Raw genomic sequence first — 13543 nt, 5'->3', positions numbered from 1 at the left:
TCATAGAACGCTTGTGTTCATACCTTACAGAGTCTTGCAATGATTAGCTGTACAGTTCTTTTAAAATGAGTATAAAACTGGACCAGAGGTCTTGTTTGACATATTATCTTTACTACAAATTGTATGGTAACGTGATAAGATATTAAACCCACTGTCACTGTCAACTTCTCTCCTCTGTGGCTTGAGGTCGTACTGTTTCTATGTAGAAGCAGCTGTTGTGTTCAGTTTATGGCAGTAGGTGTTCAACGTGTATGTAAGTTTTCCACAATATCAGATGGTGTCATTTACGTTTTTTCGTGAAAACTCTCACAGTTTTCGTGTTTTTGTTCTTGCCCTCCGGATCAAAACTTAGCAGCAGATATTCTAATTCTTTTAAATTTGCCCATGATAGTCCTCTAAAAATGCTCGTCTTTTCTTGGCCTTTCCCGGCTCTGTCTTGAGTTCTTTGAAGGTCTAGTGAACCTCAAACTCTTTGAAAAAGATACACGCATTCTGAAAACTTTCGTCGTTCACGCTCTTTCGTCCTTGCGCGTGCGCTTAGTCCTTCCACTGCGACTACATCTGTGACAGGCTTCACGGCAAGGCGATGTGCTTCAAATCCATCCCAAGCATCAAGTGAAGTACTAAATGTTTTAAGTACCAGAAAGTCTTACAAAGACAACAAAGCAGTTTATTGTGTAGACAAGGGTGCCAGACAGTGATGTAAGGTGTGTAGCACTTGACTGTTCGTGTACCGACCTTTCAAAATCAGAATTTCATTCATTCTCAAATTGGAGCATAAAATTACAGGAAAACTAAAAAATTAAAAGATATTATGACTTGTAAGATATTTGATCTTTCTGAAAATTTATATGATCATTAATATGTAAATTAAGATGAAAACCAAACAATTATCTATGTATTCTTTTCTTATTATTGATTCAAAACAACTTGCCGTTCTCAGGGAGTACCCAATATTTGCCACCTGAAAAATACATTGTTTACAGCAGTTTAGCTTGGATTATATTATACTATCAGAAAAATATAGTAATAATTACATAAACTGTTTAAAAAATGTATTCGGGCTCACCGCCGTCAGTGTTAAAGGTCTTCGTCATTATTGGATGCTGTCATGGAAAATGTAGAGCTTGGAACAGGGTACAGGGAGGCAACTCACGAAGCAGAGGAAGGATGGAGAACAGAAAGGAAAGAAGGTGTGTAATTTAAACTGTAATACTATGAATTGTCGACATACGTGGCGATGTTAGTCCTCGCATCTCTCATGCAAGAAGACAGATGAATGATTATAGGCTTCGACTTCGAGGAGCATCTCTTTGTAAAAATTCTTCAAACATTTTACTGACATGAGTACATCACCTGGAGGCAGTGTCCAGTCGCCCTCTCTTTACAATCACAACAAGAATCACCTACCTGGGTGTACCTGGGTGTACCTGGGTGGGAAGGTTGTGCCTCTGACGACACCAGCGCCTCGTTGTCGTGTTTAAGTATATTTTCGCCGACTCCAGCAGCCAATCAGCGGCAGTACAGATGTCACCAAGTTTATTCTTTATTAACAGCGTGGTCTGAACAAGTCATTAAAAGAAGAAAAATCAGTCTTCACTCGTTTGTCCACCAAATCACATCAAGGTGGGCGAAACCAAATCACCTTCATTGTTATCCGTCAGGAATCTGGGATTCATTGTCAATGCAGACATCACTCTTGCTTAACAAGTCACAGCTGTCTGTCAGTCTGTCTACTATGATAGACAAGACAGCTGTCTGTCAATCTGCATATTATGAAGTACGTAAGATCAGCGTTATCCGTTTGTTTTTCTGTCCCTCATATGCTGTCCATGTCTCGTTCTTATTCTCACCAGTGCCGACCTTGATGCTTTTAAGTCTGTCAACTGTATGTGCAACTTAAAGTAGCTGATGGCTTTACTTTTTTCATACCTCCCAGTCCTTATACAAATGATGTTAAACACATTCTTTATTTCAAAGCGCGCTGAACTTGTCACAGAATAGACATGAACAATAAAAATACTTTTATCATTGTTACAGTGCTCCTACGTTTCCTTGTCAGAAATACGACTCATCCGAGGGGAAGGGGGTTAATTTTTGTGTTTCATGCAAGACATTCACGGGGTGAACTGCAAGAATCACAGAGTTAATTAGGGTGGATGGGAAGGAAGTTTTCCCGATTCCTCGTTAACGTGATCGGGTGTGGCTGTCTAATTTTAATTTTACATGAGCCTCCCACATTCAACATTTCATCATTTATAGCAAAGGAAGGAAGAAAAGTATGAAATAAAAAAAAAAAAAACACGAAAGAAGGAATTAAGTCCCGTGGCCGCAGCTGTTAAGCAGGTTTTGCGTCGACGTCCCTAGGTTACACCATGACCTCACCAGGCCGCCCCTCTGTCACACCTTCCATCCTTCGGCGCAACGTTTAGCGCCCGTCACCAGTTCAGTCTGGGTTCACATCTCATTTCGGGCTCGCTGCTCTTTTGCTGCATGTGGTACCTGCTGGCTGCTTTGTCGTTAGTTGCTGTCTCGGAGTCTGGGAGGGTTAATTGTGCCTGACACCAATTAACATAGCTGTCAATAATTGCGAGAAACATTCAACTGACTAGTCTGCCTGCTCATCTTCCTCAGCAGATTTATGACACTATCCATCCATCATTGTTTGCTTCCCGGTTCCTCTTTGTGTCTTCTTTAACTATTCGTCTGCGTAGTTGTTTCTCCTTCTGTCCTTCATATTCTGTCCCTCTCCTACTTGTCTTAAGTGCTGATAGCATGCTCTTTCGTGAGTGTGATTATCCACTACATAAATCACACATTTATGATTATTATTAATTTCTACAGCCCATTTCCGCATGTGGGTACAAGCTCAATGCACTGCTCATAAAAAAAATTATGAACAGTCTACCATACAAGAATTATAAGCACCAGCATACTGATGACACCTTGACAAACACAAAGTGCAGAAGATGAAGAATTGAGGAGTGACCAGCAAAAGAACACATCACTCCCAGGTAAACCTTCCCCATCCATCAGATATTTCATTTCAAGCTTCAGACTACCAGACACAAGTCTATAATTAAAATGAAAGAAGATGAATGTCCAGGCTTACAAGCTTGATGGTCCCTAGAGCTGGTAAGCTTAATAAGAGCAGGGGAAGCCCTCATTTCCTCTAAAGAATAACAAAAATTTGTCAACCAGCACATCAGTGGAATAAGCAATACATTTCTGTCCTTCGTCCTAAGCTGTCATGCTCCATGGTCATAGTATAGTTCTCAACCAAACACACAGTGAGGCTATTATACTGGTATCCCATTTTCTCCCATTACTGGGTGTGAAGATGCTGAAAGGTTGACTGAAGATTGGCTATATCCATTTTTTCCCACTAGCCCTAATGAAAGGCTTGCCCATGCCCAAGCTAGGGCATCATTTGCATTTTAATCTTGTCTCAAGCATTTAATAACGTTCACAAAGAATATGAATCTGATAGGAAATCCTAGGCAAATAGAGCATGTAATAATTTTTTTGCTCTTTTCAGACAGGTAGATAGACTTCATGCATTTAGTTGTGTCAAACAGCTGTAGCATATTGTGTAAAAACTTTTATTGCAGTTCAATGATCTGTCATCATTGTCATAAATGTAATTGCTCATTCTTCACACACAAAATACAATACTTGCACACTTCTTTCACTCTTATCTTAACCATCTCCCACATGTTTCTTGCTCTCCTACATCTCCACCATCACAACAGAAAATGAGAATGATGCTATTGATTTCACTTCAGTATCAAAGCCTTCCCCACCATCCAGCAGCAACACATCAGCAACATTGTTCCTGCTGCTGTAGCTTTTTCTTCTCTTCTTCTCTCTTTTTTCGGCCCCCACCACGGTCACATGACATGGAAAGCCATTCTCCAGTGTATTTATCAAGTGCAGCCACAGTCGCTTCTTTGAATTTCAGCATTATTGCTTCTGGAAAGAAAAGAGTTAATCGAAATAAGATTAAAGGATTTTAGTGTTAACTATCAAATGATCTCAAATTTATCACCTTTGTATCCAGTTGTATCAAGTCTGTAATACTTAAAAAAAATTACGAGTATGTTTCTGTAATGGTTATTTTGGTTCTGATCATTTGGTTATTGCCTTTCTAATTAAGTGCTCTCGACAAATTTGCCAACAGTCTGAACAATCTCCTTAAAGACAGGGGAAACCTCCCAAATTTCTACATAGTATTAAGTGATGTGATATTTACCATAAACTGTCATTTTGAAATTCTTCAGACTGTTGAACTTCAGTTTTCCCTTTTTGCCCTCCATGCTGTACAGTATTGACAACTGTGGTTCCAGCAGTTCTTTGAGCATCCTGTATAGTGCATCCTTCGGCGAGCGGCCTCCAAAGTTGAATAGGTACAAAACCTGAAACCAGCAATGTTTCAATCAGCAACACAGTCTTTAATATGAACGGCTCTCATACAAATATTGTGCTTCTGTGAACCTTCAGAAACTCAAAAAGAGTAATAGAGAAGAACAAAGACTATTGCATGACAAGGATTAACAGCACAAGGAAATATTCAAAAGCTGTCATCGCATTTTTATAAAATTCAGCATCCAACTTCACTGTTGGGGATCAAGCACATCTTTCCAATTTAAGAATGATTTACTAACCATCCTATGCTTGATCTCAGTATCAGCCAGGTCACTGTTCATCTGCTCTAGCTGCACAACTTCTTGCAGTGGAAGAATGAAGCCCTCAGGCAGGGCTGGAACTAGAGGTTTGGAACCAATATAGGCTTGCCCTAATCTGGCTTCGAGGTGGTCAACCTTTTCCTGTAGGATCTTCAGCTCTGACATGAACTCTTCCATTTTTGTGAACATCCTTTCAAAGAAAGGAGCTACTTGCTCTATACATAATCCAGATGGCACTGAAAAACAAGAAAAATTCCTTAATGATGATACATTTAAGACAATATATAAATTGTAGGTACAAAGTCTTACATGATAAGCTGCCTGTCTTAAGTAGCAAAGAAAACCAAATAACTTCTTTACAAGGTTTTAAGTAATTGATCTGGGAAAAATGACAAAATAACATTTAGTAGAACCTTACAGTCAGTCACAGTGGCTGATGGTGTTGATAACCAGGAAGCTGGCACTGATGGTGGTGCTGATGTGAAAGCATGTAAACATTGTCTGTCAATGGGGGACTGAGATCGTGACCGACAAACTACTAAAGGTCTTGGTGGTGCATGGCTAGCTGAAGGCAAGCTCCTGCAGACTGGTGATCTTGATCTTGCTCTTGAAGAATTAGGTGCTGGAATTCTCTGAGGTAGATGATGGTGCACTGGGGAAGATGAACTTAGCTTTGGTCTTACTAAAGCATTTAAAATAAGTTGATATTAAAAAAAGACAACATATATATGTATCTTTAATGAAAATAATGTATTATTACATGTGGGAGGTTACTATTTTTACTGGTTTTGCACACCATTTACAGACTGGCAAGAATAGATAATAATGTGATTAGAAATGTTTAATACAGATTTGTACAGCCATCAAACTACCTAATAAAATTCAGTCAATTCTAAACAGTATTTTCTAAGACCATGGGATTTAAACATCCACATTTATACATCTATGAAGAGAAACACAATGAAAGCAAACTAACTGTCATAGAATACACATACCTCACAGACTTGAATCCTGTGAGCCAGTTCTCTAAAGCTAGTAGCTAGAAACTTACTGTTTAAAGCAGCAGATGACAAATGAGTTCCAAGAATTACTTCTGGAGATGTTTCAACATCTAAGTCAAAGGTGTGTGACAGGTCATCAGCACTAACACAGCTAGGGCTCCTAAAACACATGGAAAATAAATTTTGTGCATCTTTGCTTCTGATCACAGAAATGGTGTGCATGCTATAAATGCATAATGGGAAGGTCACTGGTAATGGCTGGTTCATGTACGAGTATGTGTTAATTTGTTACAGTGAGGCCAAGTAAATCAATTACCCAATAAACTTGACTCAAATGAAGTGGCAGGTTGCAAATTGATAATAAGCTGAAAGTTTTCAGGGACAAGTATCCCCAGGCGACACTGGGTAATTATAGATAGCCAGACTAACCATATCTTTCTTGGTCGTGATCTTTGTTTCTGTCTTGCACTGCACTCAGCGGCAGCATCAGCCAGGCAGTTGCTTCTCAGTTCACTGCTGTAAGCTGCCTTCATGAGCAAATCCAGGCTTTTCTCGTATGAAGCTGTCAAAATATCAGAAAATAATGCATAAAGAACAATCACCACATTTATTATTCATAAAATGAATTAAAATCAAGTAGTAATGATGAAACCATGAATGGCTTCAAACTGTACTCCATGAATAGAGCTGAAAAATGTGTCTGTCTCTCTCACACACAAGCACATTCACACAGACACACACAGAATAAACACACACACCGACAAAAAAGAACTTACATGTACTTTTAACAATCCTTTTGTAGTTAAACACCCTCCAATTAGGACCTGGTTTCCTCCTGTGTTTTACCCAGGATAAATCTGCATTGCAGTTGGGCCAGAAGCACTTGTTGCTGCCCGTTGTTATTAGCCATTCATCGGGAACAATTGTTGTTCTCTTTTTACCATCTTCAATAACCTCAAGGATATGGTACATCTTCCTTTAAATTAATAAAATTTGTTTATGTCATGAAAAAATATTTTTAAAAACTAGCAACACATTCTGCTATGTAACTTAACTAACTGAAGTAAAACTTAAAAACTTTTCTTAAAACAAAGAACACTTTTGCTATAGAATAAAAGGCTGGTTTTCTATGACAGAAATGGTGAAGCAATTGGGAGGGGGCTAGTTATAGTAATCACGTGGCCCTATATTGTCTCCTTCACTGGGACAACCTAATGTGGTGTGGTAACAACAAAAAGGCCTATAATGTCCTTAGGACCCTCACCAACACAAGTCAGAAAAAAACTTTGTTTATCAAAGACAGCATCTCACAGAAAATATTGCGTTCACAACACCAGCAGAATCTCTTCCCTAACTTACACAAAATCATGGGGAAAAAGTTCAAAGAAAGCTATGGCTAGACTACAGTAAGTGACTGTTTAGAGAGCTCCTTTAATTATAATAATGAGGATTTATATAGTGCCTTTCGCAAATTTTGCAAAACGGATATGTGGATAGTTTATTTACATTTCATCAGTCCCTAAGTATCCCCAAACAAGTACAACACGTTTAAACTTGCCGTCACATGCATGTAGCGAACATCAGAACCTGCCTTTAAAGCCAAAACACAACCTGTTGCCCACATGCTATATGGCAACAGCAAACTCCGCGGAAGTACTATGACAGACAGCTCAGAGTCTCCTTTGAAAGCGGCCGGGATCAAGTAGTTACTTGGTTATAAAAGCCTTTATATGACTGTCCTCTAAATAGCACAGTGGGAGATAAGGTGTTGATAAAGAATATTATTGACGAAAGACTTATCAAAGGCGTATTGGTGAGGTAGGGTTGATATCTGCTTTTGCAGCTGCAAAGTTCACATTATCTGGATCGTGCAATGTAATACTTCCTCGATCTATGTAAAGTGCTCTTGGTTACATGCATAACTAAGCATAAATATTCCGTACTTAACTATTCTTACGCTTGGGAAACTTCGAAACTCAGCTTGAAAACACAGCTCTTGAAACAAGAGAGATAATTCTTGATATCTAATTATAAGGCGGTAAGATTAGCTTCCCCTTGACGAAATATTTGTAACAAATATTTTGATTGGTCGCTGGCTTTTAGAGAATTATTTCATTGGCTAAACCAGTACACGACAAACTCTTCGAAAAATCATTCGGGGCGTCGAAAGAGTGGATAAGGTTTATCCAAAGTTTTAAATCACAAACAACCTTAACATGAGTTCTCATCGAACTGGCCCGCAGAATGCTCCACAGAGGCAAAAGGGGACAAAAACTGCAGCTTCTAAAGACAACCATTCAGTAACAAAAAGGTAACTTTATTTAAGATTTCTTGTCGCCGACCATACAGCAATTCGTTAAGAAGTTGAACGAATCGTTTGTTGATACGCTTAATGACTAGTTTTTTAAATGATTTTCGCAGAATGAGTCACATTAACATTATCATAAATAAAATTTTCTTTATTAAGAGCCTCAATCAATTGAAATATCTGGAATAATAATAAATGCACGATGTGTAAAGCTCACGCTTGTCCGGAGCATATGCTCTTAGCACATGAGATAAAAATGAGACATGGACAACATATGAAGAAATGGAAAGATGAAAAACAGTACTACTAATAATAAAAGACACTGAGAAAATACTGAGGAATCTGGTAACAAGAACTAAGAGTGTCATGATTCAGAAGGAGAAGTAGGGAAGCAGCAATAATCAGAAAAGGGGTTGAAAAAGGAATAGCATTGTGTGGATTGTTGTTAGGAGTAATGCTCAAGGAAGAGTTGTGTTTTCAGTGCATATTTAAAGATTCAATGTGGATAGGTGGCAGGTCACATGTCATTTTTCCCTAGTTATATTTGTCGCGTAACGCGACTGAGGAGTGATTGGCTTCGTCGCTCCCGTCGGCGCGTGAAAGTCTGTGTGATTGCGAGTGTGCCTGTCAGAGAGCAACTCCCGCGACGCCCGATCGCGCTACGCGACAATATTGTCCCATAGCCTGAGTCAGATCGTCCCAGCTATGTTCATTTAATCCTAGGTAAGACCGTTTCATCCCAACACTAAAAGGTCAAATCATCCTAGGCCCAGGAATAGGATGAACACAGGACAAATGGGGGCAGAATAAATGAGTATTACTGACAGGCATAGAGAAATATATTCCAAAGATAAGATTAGAGAACCAAAAGGGAAGTATTGAACCAATTTGAATGAATTAGACATGCTCTAAATCAAAGTTTAATCACATGAAATAGAAACTTTTGTTATATAAGAAATATTGCACATTAAATCTAGTAAGGACTATGCAAGATATGTAAATATAAGAAATGACTGTACTAAGTTATAAAGGCAGTACAAGGAAATACAAAGCTATTTTGGAAAATGGAATGAAGATAGAGGGACAAGTGTTCTTAAATTTTTTTTGGATAAGGATATGTAAATCCAGAAACAATGAGTTCTTTTCTATTGTATTCTATGCTCCTCAAGGAGTAACAAGGACTAAACTATACTAGCACTACTACTAAAAATGACACAATCATGAAAATACCAGACATAATTATGTGTCATATCATTGTTCTTATTACCTGTTTCAGATTACAGCAAGAACTTCGCAGTTTAATGGTTAGTATTGCTGTTAGTGCTTATGTTAAGTAAATATACCATGCTCTTTGTAATTGTAAATGTTTTCTATTATTAAAACCAGTTTTATTTCTATTTGTTGTCATTACTTGAAAGAAACCCAGAGCAAAACTGTCTGAATTTTGATGATTCCTGTTTGGCAAAATACTTAGGATTTAGCTGAATGTGGACTGTAAGCATTTAGGGGTTGTTGGTATGAAGAAACAGTGGTTGTCCCCGGGCAATAAAGTGACAATCACAGACAGGCATTTTATCTCCATTGCTTATGAAGCAGTATCCAGACCCCTTATGTTTACTGTTTGAGCCATAATTACAAAGTGGTGGCAAGTTATGCTTGAAGGTAACAAAACATAAACATAGGATCTGGAAAGTGGTTCATAAGTATGTCAATAAGTTGCTTGTCCAGAGGCAATGACTCACCTACACCTTATAACTACAGCATTGTGTTAAAAAGATGCTATCTTCTTAGACTTTGTGCAGCAGTGATTTTATGTCATGTCCTTGCAAGCTGTTAGTCAGGGGCAAGTTTAAAGATCACTTTGTTTCATGTTGATTTACTAACCATGCTTTAATAATGATCCTCATAATCCTGAGGAGATAGTCATAAGAAGGCTGAGAAACATGTGCAGACGTATTCAGCTTACCAAAGAGTTTTCTATTTGTTGAGAAGCCATTGTCTGAAAGATGCTCTGCTAAAAGCGAAACAGAATAGGTGGATATATGGTTTTACTTTTAATGTTCCTTCACTGTCTTTGCAGCTGTCGGCAGATCCAGGTGTATCAGCTTTTCCAGATGGAGACAACTTGTTTAAGTGGATTGGCACAATTGAAGGAGGCAAAGGAACTGTAAGTCTATAGAAATCCGGTTTCTTTTGTCTCGACAGGTACATTTTAGACAAGATTCTCAAGATCTCTATAATACAATAATTATTATAACTGTCAGTGTGGAAACCTAAGGCATTCCATGAGGTACAGAATTATATCCAGCTTTTGAATATATGTGAACATTTTGGGAATTAAAGAAAGGATCAAGACTGTAGGTGATGGAGAAATAATGGTAATAAACCGTCTTGTAGCTTTCTGAGTCTTTGCAATACATATATAAACACTGACATTCTTGTTTTTGTCTCGCTAAATATATTATGCTTAAAACTCAAAAGACCATTATTTCATTTTTTTAATTTGGCTCTTTTTGCTTCTTAATTCTCATCAACACACTTTAAAGCTTCAGGGCAACAATTATATAATTAGAGAAAAATAATAATAAAGACGGTTTTTAATAGGGCCAGTCCCCACTAAAGTAGCAGACTCAAAGTGCTCTGCTAAAGGCCAAACCAAAGTAATATAAAAATATAATAACAAAATTTGTTGCTTACAGACCAGCAAAACCATATGAGCATAGTAAGAAAAATCACAATAATTACTATTTTGAAAAGAAAATCTTCCCCTCTTACAATAATGTGTGCATAAACATACAAAATAGTAAGAACACAAGACAGACACAAAGTCTGTGAAGAAAAAATGGAAGCGCTGAGCTGAAATAATACTTGTGCGATTTCTTTGATTTTCCATTGTTCTTGTAATATATGCAATTGTTTTGGTCAAAGTGCCAAAAAAGAAACATCCGTTTAACATAGAAAGTAATGTCATGAACTGACCCTTTTCTTTAGATAGCAATTTGTTTGGTAGGCTGGTGCACCGTTGCTAATTCTGTTTTTTCTGAGTCTGTGCCCCCTTGTTGTCTAAAACACTATATCTGCATCATTTCACCTCCAGTTCATTTGCTGGATTCATTCTTCACTTCCCTATAGTTCAACACTTTCCATAGATGTTTCCTTGCAATATTTTCCTATACACTTCTATCCCCTCCCGCTGCTTTAGATTCTGGATCTGCATGAGTTGACAAGCATCGAATTTATTCTGTAATCTCTCTTCTACAACCCTGCCTCTTGCTTCTTTCATTTTCTTCACTGCCACTGTGTTGATGCTTCCTCTGCGAGTTGTGTGCCAGAAACATATATGTGTGTGTGTTATTGCTGCCATCACCACTACTATTACCACTGATACCAACCACAACTACAAACCATAACTGCTGGTCGAAAGACAATCAAAGACGGCTAGAAATGGATATTTTGGTTGTGATACAGAGCTGTAGTGACTTCATTTATGTCGAAGGCATTCATTTATGCAACATTTGAACCCTTTGAGATCATTATTATTATTATTTTACTTTTTTTTTTTTTTTTTTTGTAAAGCTTTTGGATCTAGCTTTTGATGGAGTAAAGTTCTCTATAAATTTACTTTTATTATTATTAGTATTATTATATGCATTTGTTCAGCTTTCTTTGCAGCCTAATGGATTACATATAAAACTAAATGCAAAATGATGGTCAGACACTCCAAAGCACTGCTCTTATATTCAGTTGAGATTTCAGAAAGTGCCTCTTCATTTGTGATGATTCAGTTTATTTTATAAAACTGTTAAGTTTTAAAAATTCATTTAGTAAATATCATTAAAGACTCAGACCTGTCACACCAAAGTTGGATACATTTTTTATTTCCAGGTTTATGAGGGTCTTGCCTACAAGCTGACAATGGACTTTCCCAGTGGTTATCCTTATGAGGCCCCTACAGTGAAGTTTACCACACCGTGTTTTCATCCCAATGTGGATCATCATGGCAACATTTGCCTGGACATTTTGAAAGATAAATGGTCTGCTCTGTATGAAGTTCGCACAGTTCTTCTGTCTATACAGAGTCTTCTAGGAGGTACGCACTATAGTGCCTTACTATCTTAACTCGGTTGTAGCAGGGTGAACTACACAAATTATAAGTTCTATCAATGTATAGGGAGGCTGGAATGAGCAGGTTACACAAGCATCTATGAAACTTCCCCGAACCATGTCCAAACATGTCCGAACCGGTCCAAGGAAAGATGCAGGCAATCTTATTTTGAAGACTAACATGAAAAGGCCATTTTCTGATAATGATGGGGATGATAATAAAAAATAAAATAATTGCTTCATTCTGCATTGAAGCTTTAACAGTGTGGAATCAAATGGGGCCTAAACCTACAGTTAGTATAATTTTTCACACTATTGATCTTGCAGGAGGGAACTGCCCCACCTGAGCAGAGAAACATTTGCTTTCAGGCTTTTTTTAATCCTTATCCTTCTTGACAGTTTTGATGCCAAATGAGATTTCTTTACACCTCGAATAACATTTTTAAAAACTGTTGCAGAGCCCAACAACGACAGTCCTCTTAACACATATGCAGCAGATTTGTGGTCTAACCAAGAACAATATAGAAAAGAGCTATTAGAAAAGTACGAGAAGGATGTTCGCAGCAAGCAGTCGTCATGAGAACAACGAGGCTGATGTGTTCTCTTTTAGTGAAAGGACCAGTCATTGCTCATCATTGAAAAAGTCCAGAGACATTCCTGGTGTTTTCTGTTTAGACCTAATAAATTGTTCATATTTTATTTTTCTTTTTGTTTGCTTTGCGATGTTTGTGTGAGAGAAAGAAATCATGATTAAGATTTTTGTGCATGAAAAAATGTGCTGTGAGTGCATGTGTTGTGAGTTGAGAGCAAATAAGAAAGAGGAGCATTGGGGAGAGAATTGTTTTACCATTGGTTAGAGGAACGGATAAATGATGATTAAAGCTTACATAGTGCAACATCACAGCAGGTATCTAAGAGTGATAGCGGCGTGTTTAATATTCCCTGATTTGATCACAAAAATTAAAAGAAATGTAACATTAAAATTCAAAAACTTGTATGCCGAAAGTCAGCCAAGGTGAACATGTATTATAAACAGGATTGACTTGATGAACAGAATATTTTATGGAAGAAAACTGAGGCCCTTGGCCAATGTGTTGCCCACCACCAGTTGGTGCAACTTGCCTTGTGGTGGCTTGCGTGCCTTGTCGATCCACAGAGCTATGTGGTCAGGAGTCTTGTGCTCCTGGCAGGTGTGACCAAGCCGAACAGGTCTGTCAGGGGAGAGGCCAGGCTAAAATGTTGCACCTTGGCCCTCCAGGTTGGGGGTTTAGGATTAGGTCAATACATGTCCATGGTCTCAGTGTGTGTGATTGTGTATCTGGAGTGTCGCTGATTTGCCGGCATGTCTATCATGTGGACATTGTTGCACAAACTGTAAAGGTTTTCGTTTGAAATATCTACAAAGACTCAATTTTCTTGGAGAGGTTGGCGCCGTAGATTAAGGA

General features: G+C 38.0%; 2 protein-coding genes across 6 annotated transcripts; one reads left to right on the top strand and one right to left on the bottom strand.

Moving 5' to 3' along the window:
- Positions 1–3586: 3586 nt before the first annotated feature.
- On the bottom strand, positions 3587–7725 carry LOC112553474. Of its 5 annotated transcripts, none has more exons than XM_025220699.1 (8): positions 7635–7725; positions 6463–6662; positions 6116–6248; positions 5737–5846; positions 5104–5367; positions 4665–4921; positions 4253–4415; positions 3587–3972 (listed from the first exon to the last, which is right to left on the bottom strand). In XM_025220699.1, the coding sequence occupies exons 2-8, from the start codon at positions 6656–6658 to the stop codon at positions 3821–3823; spliced, it is 1275 nt and encodes a 424-aa protein (XP_025076484.1). In that variant the 5' UTR covers positions 6659–6662; positions 7635–7725; the 3' UTR covers positions 3587–3820. The 5 variants fall into 5 exon arrangements, with proteins under 5 accessions (XP_025076484.1, XP_025076489.1, XP_025076485.1 ...); XM_025220704.1 differs by having other exon boundaries at positions 5104–5337; XM_025220700.1 differs by having other exon boundaries at positions 7644–7700.
- Positions 7726–7800: 75 nt separating this feature from the next.
- LOC112553475 (ubiquitin-conjugating enzyme E2 C-like) lies at positions 7801–12797 on the top strand. Its single transcript, XM_025220705.1, has 5 exons — positions 7801–7997; positions 9271–9298; positions 10075–10161; positions 11880–12084; positions 12557–12797. Exons 1-5 carry the CDS (start codon positions 7903–7905, stop codon positions 12676–12678), a joined length of 537 nt encoding a protein of 178 aa, XP_025076490.1. The 5' UTR covers positions 7801–7902; the 3' UTR covers positions 12679–12797.
- Positions 12798–13543: the final 746 nt, after the last annotated feature.

Source organism: Pomacea canaliculata, linkage group LG12 (genome assembly GCF_003073045.1).
Source record: "Pomacea canaliculata isolate SZHN2017 linkage group LG12, ASM307304v1, whole genome shotgun sequence".
NCBI classification, from domain to species: Eukaryota; Metazoa; Mollusca; class Gastropoda; order Architaenioglossa; family Ampullariidae; genus Pomacea; species Pomacea canaliculata.
The sequence above is the reverse complement of the archived record's forward strand: the minus strand, read 5'-3'. Positions and strand labels throughout refer to the sequence as shown.

What these genes read in the sequence shown, in the direction of transcription:
- LOC112553474 (XM_025220699.1), bottom strand. Translation starts at nt 6,658, where the DNA reads ATGTACCATATCCTTGAGGTTATTGAAGATGGTAAAAAGAGAACAACA. An exon ending in TCACGACCAAGAAAGATATG is followed by an intron (nt 5,847 to 6,115) that starts GTTAGTCTGGCT and finishes CATGTGTTTTAG; the next exon opens with GAGCCCTAGCTGTGTTAGTG. An exon ending in ATCAGCCACTGTGACTGACT is followed by an intron (nt 4,922 to 5,103) that starts GTAAGGTTCTAC and finishes CTTGTTTTTCAG; the next exon opens with TGCCATCTGGATTATGTATA.
- LOC112553475 (XM_025220705.1), top strand. Translation starts at nt 7,903, where the DNA reads ATGAGTTCTCATCGAACTGGCCCGCAGAATGCTCCACAGAGGCAAAAG. An exon ending in AACCATTCAGTAACAAAAAG is followed by an intron (nt 7,998 to 9,270) that starts GTAACTTTATTT and finishes TACCTGTTTCAG; the next exon opens with ATTACAGCAAGAACTTCGCA. An exon ending in TATACAGAGTCTTCTAGGAG is followed by an intron (nt 12,085 to 12,556) that starts GTACGCACTATA and finishes AAACTGTTGCAG; the next exon opens with AGCCCAACAACGACAGTCCT.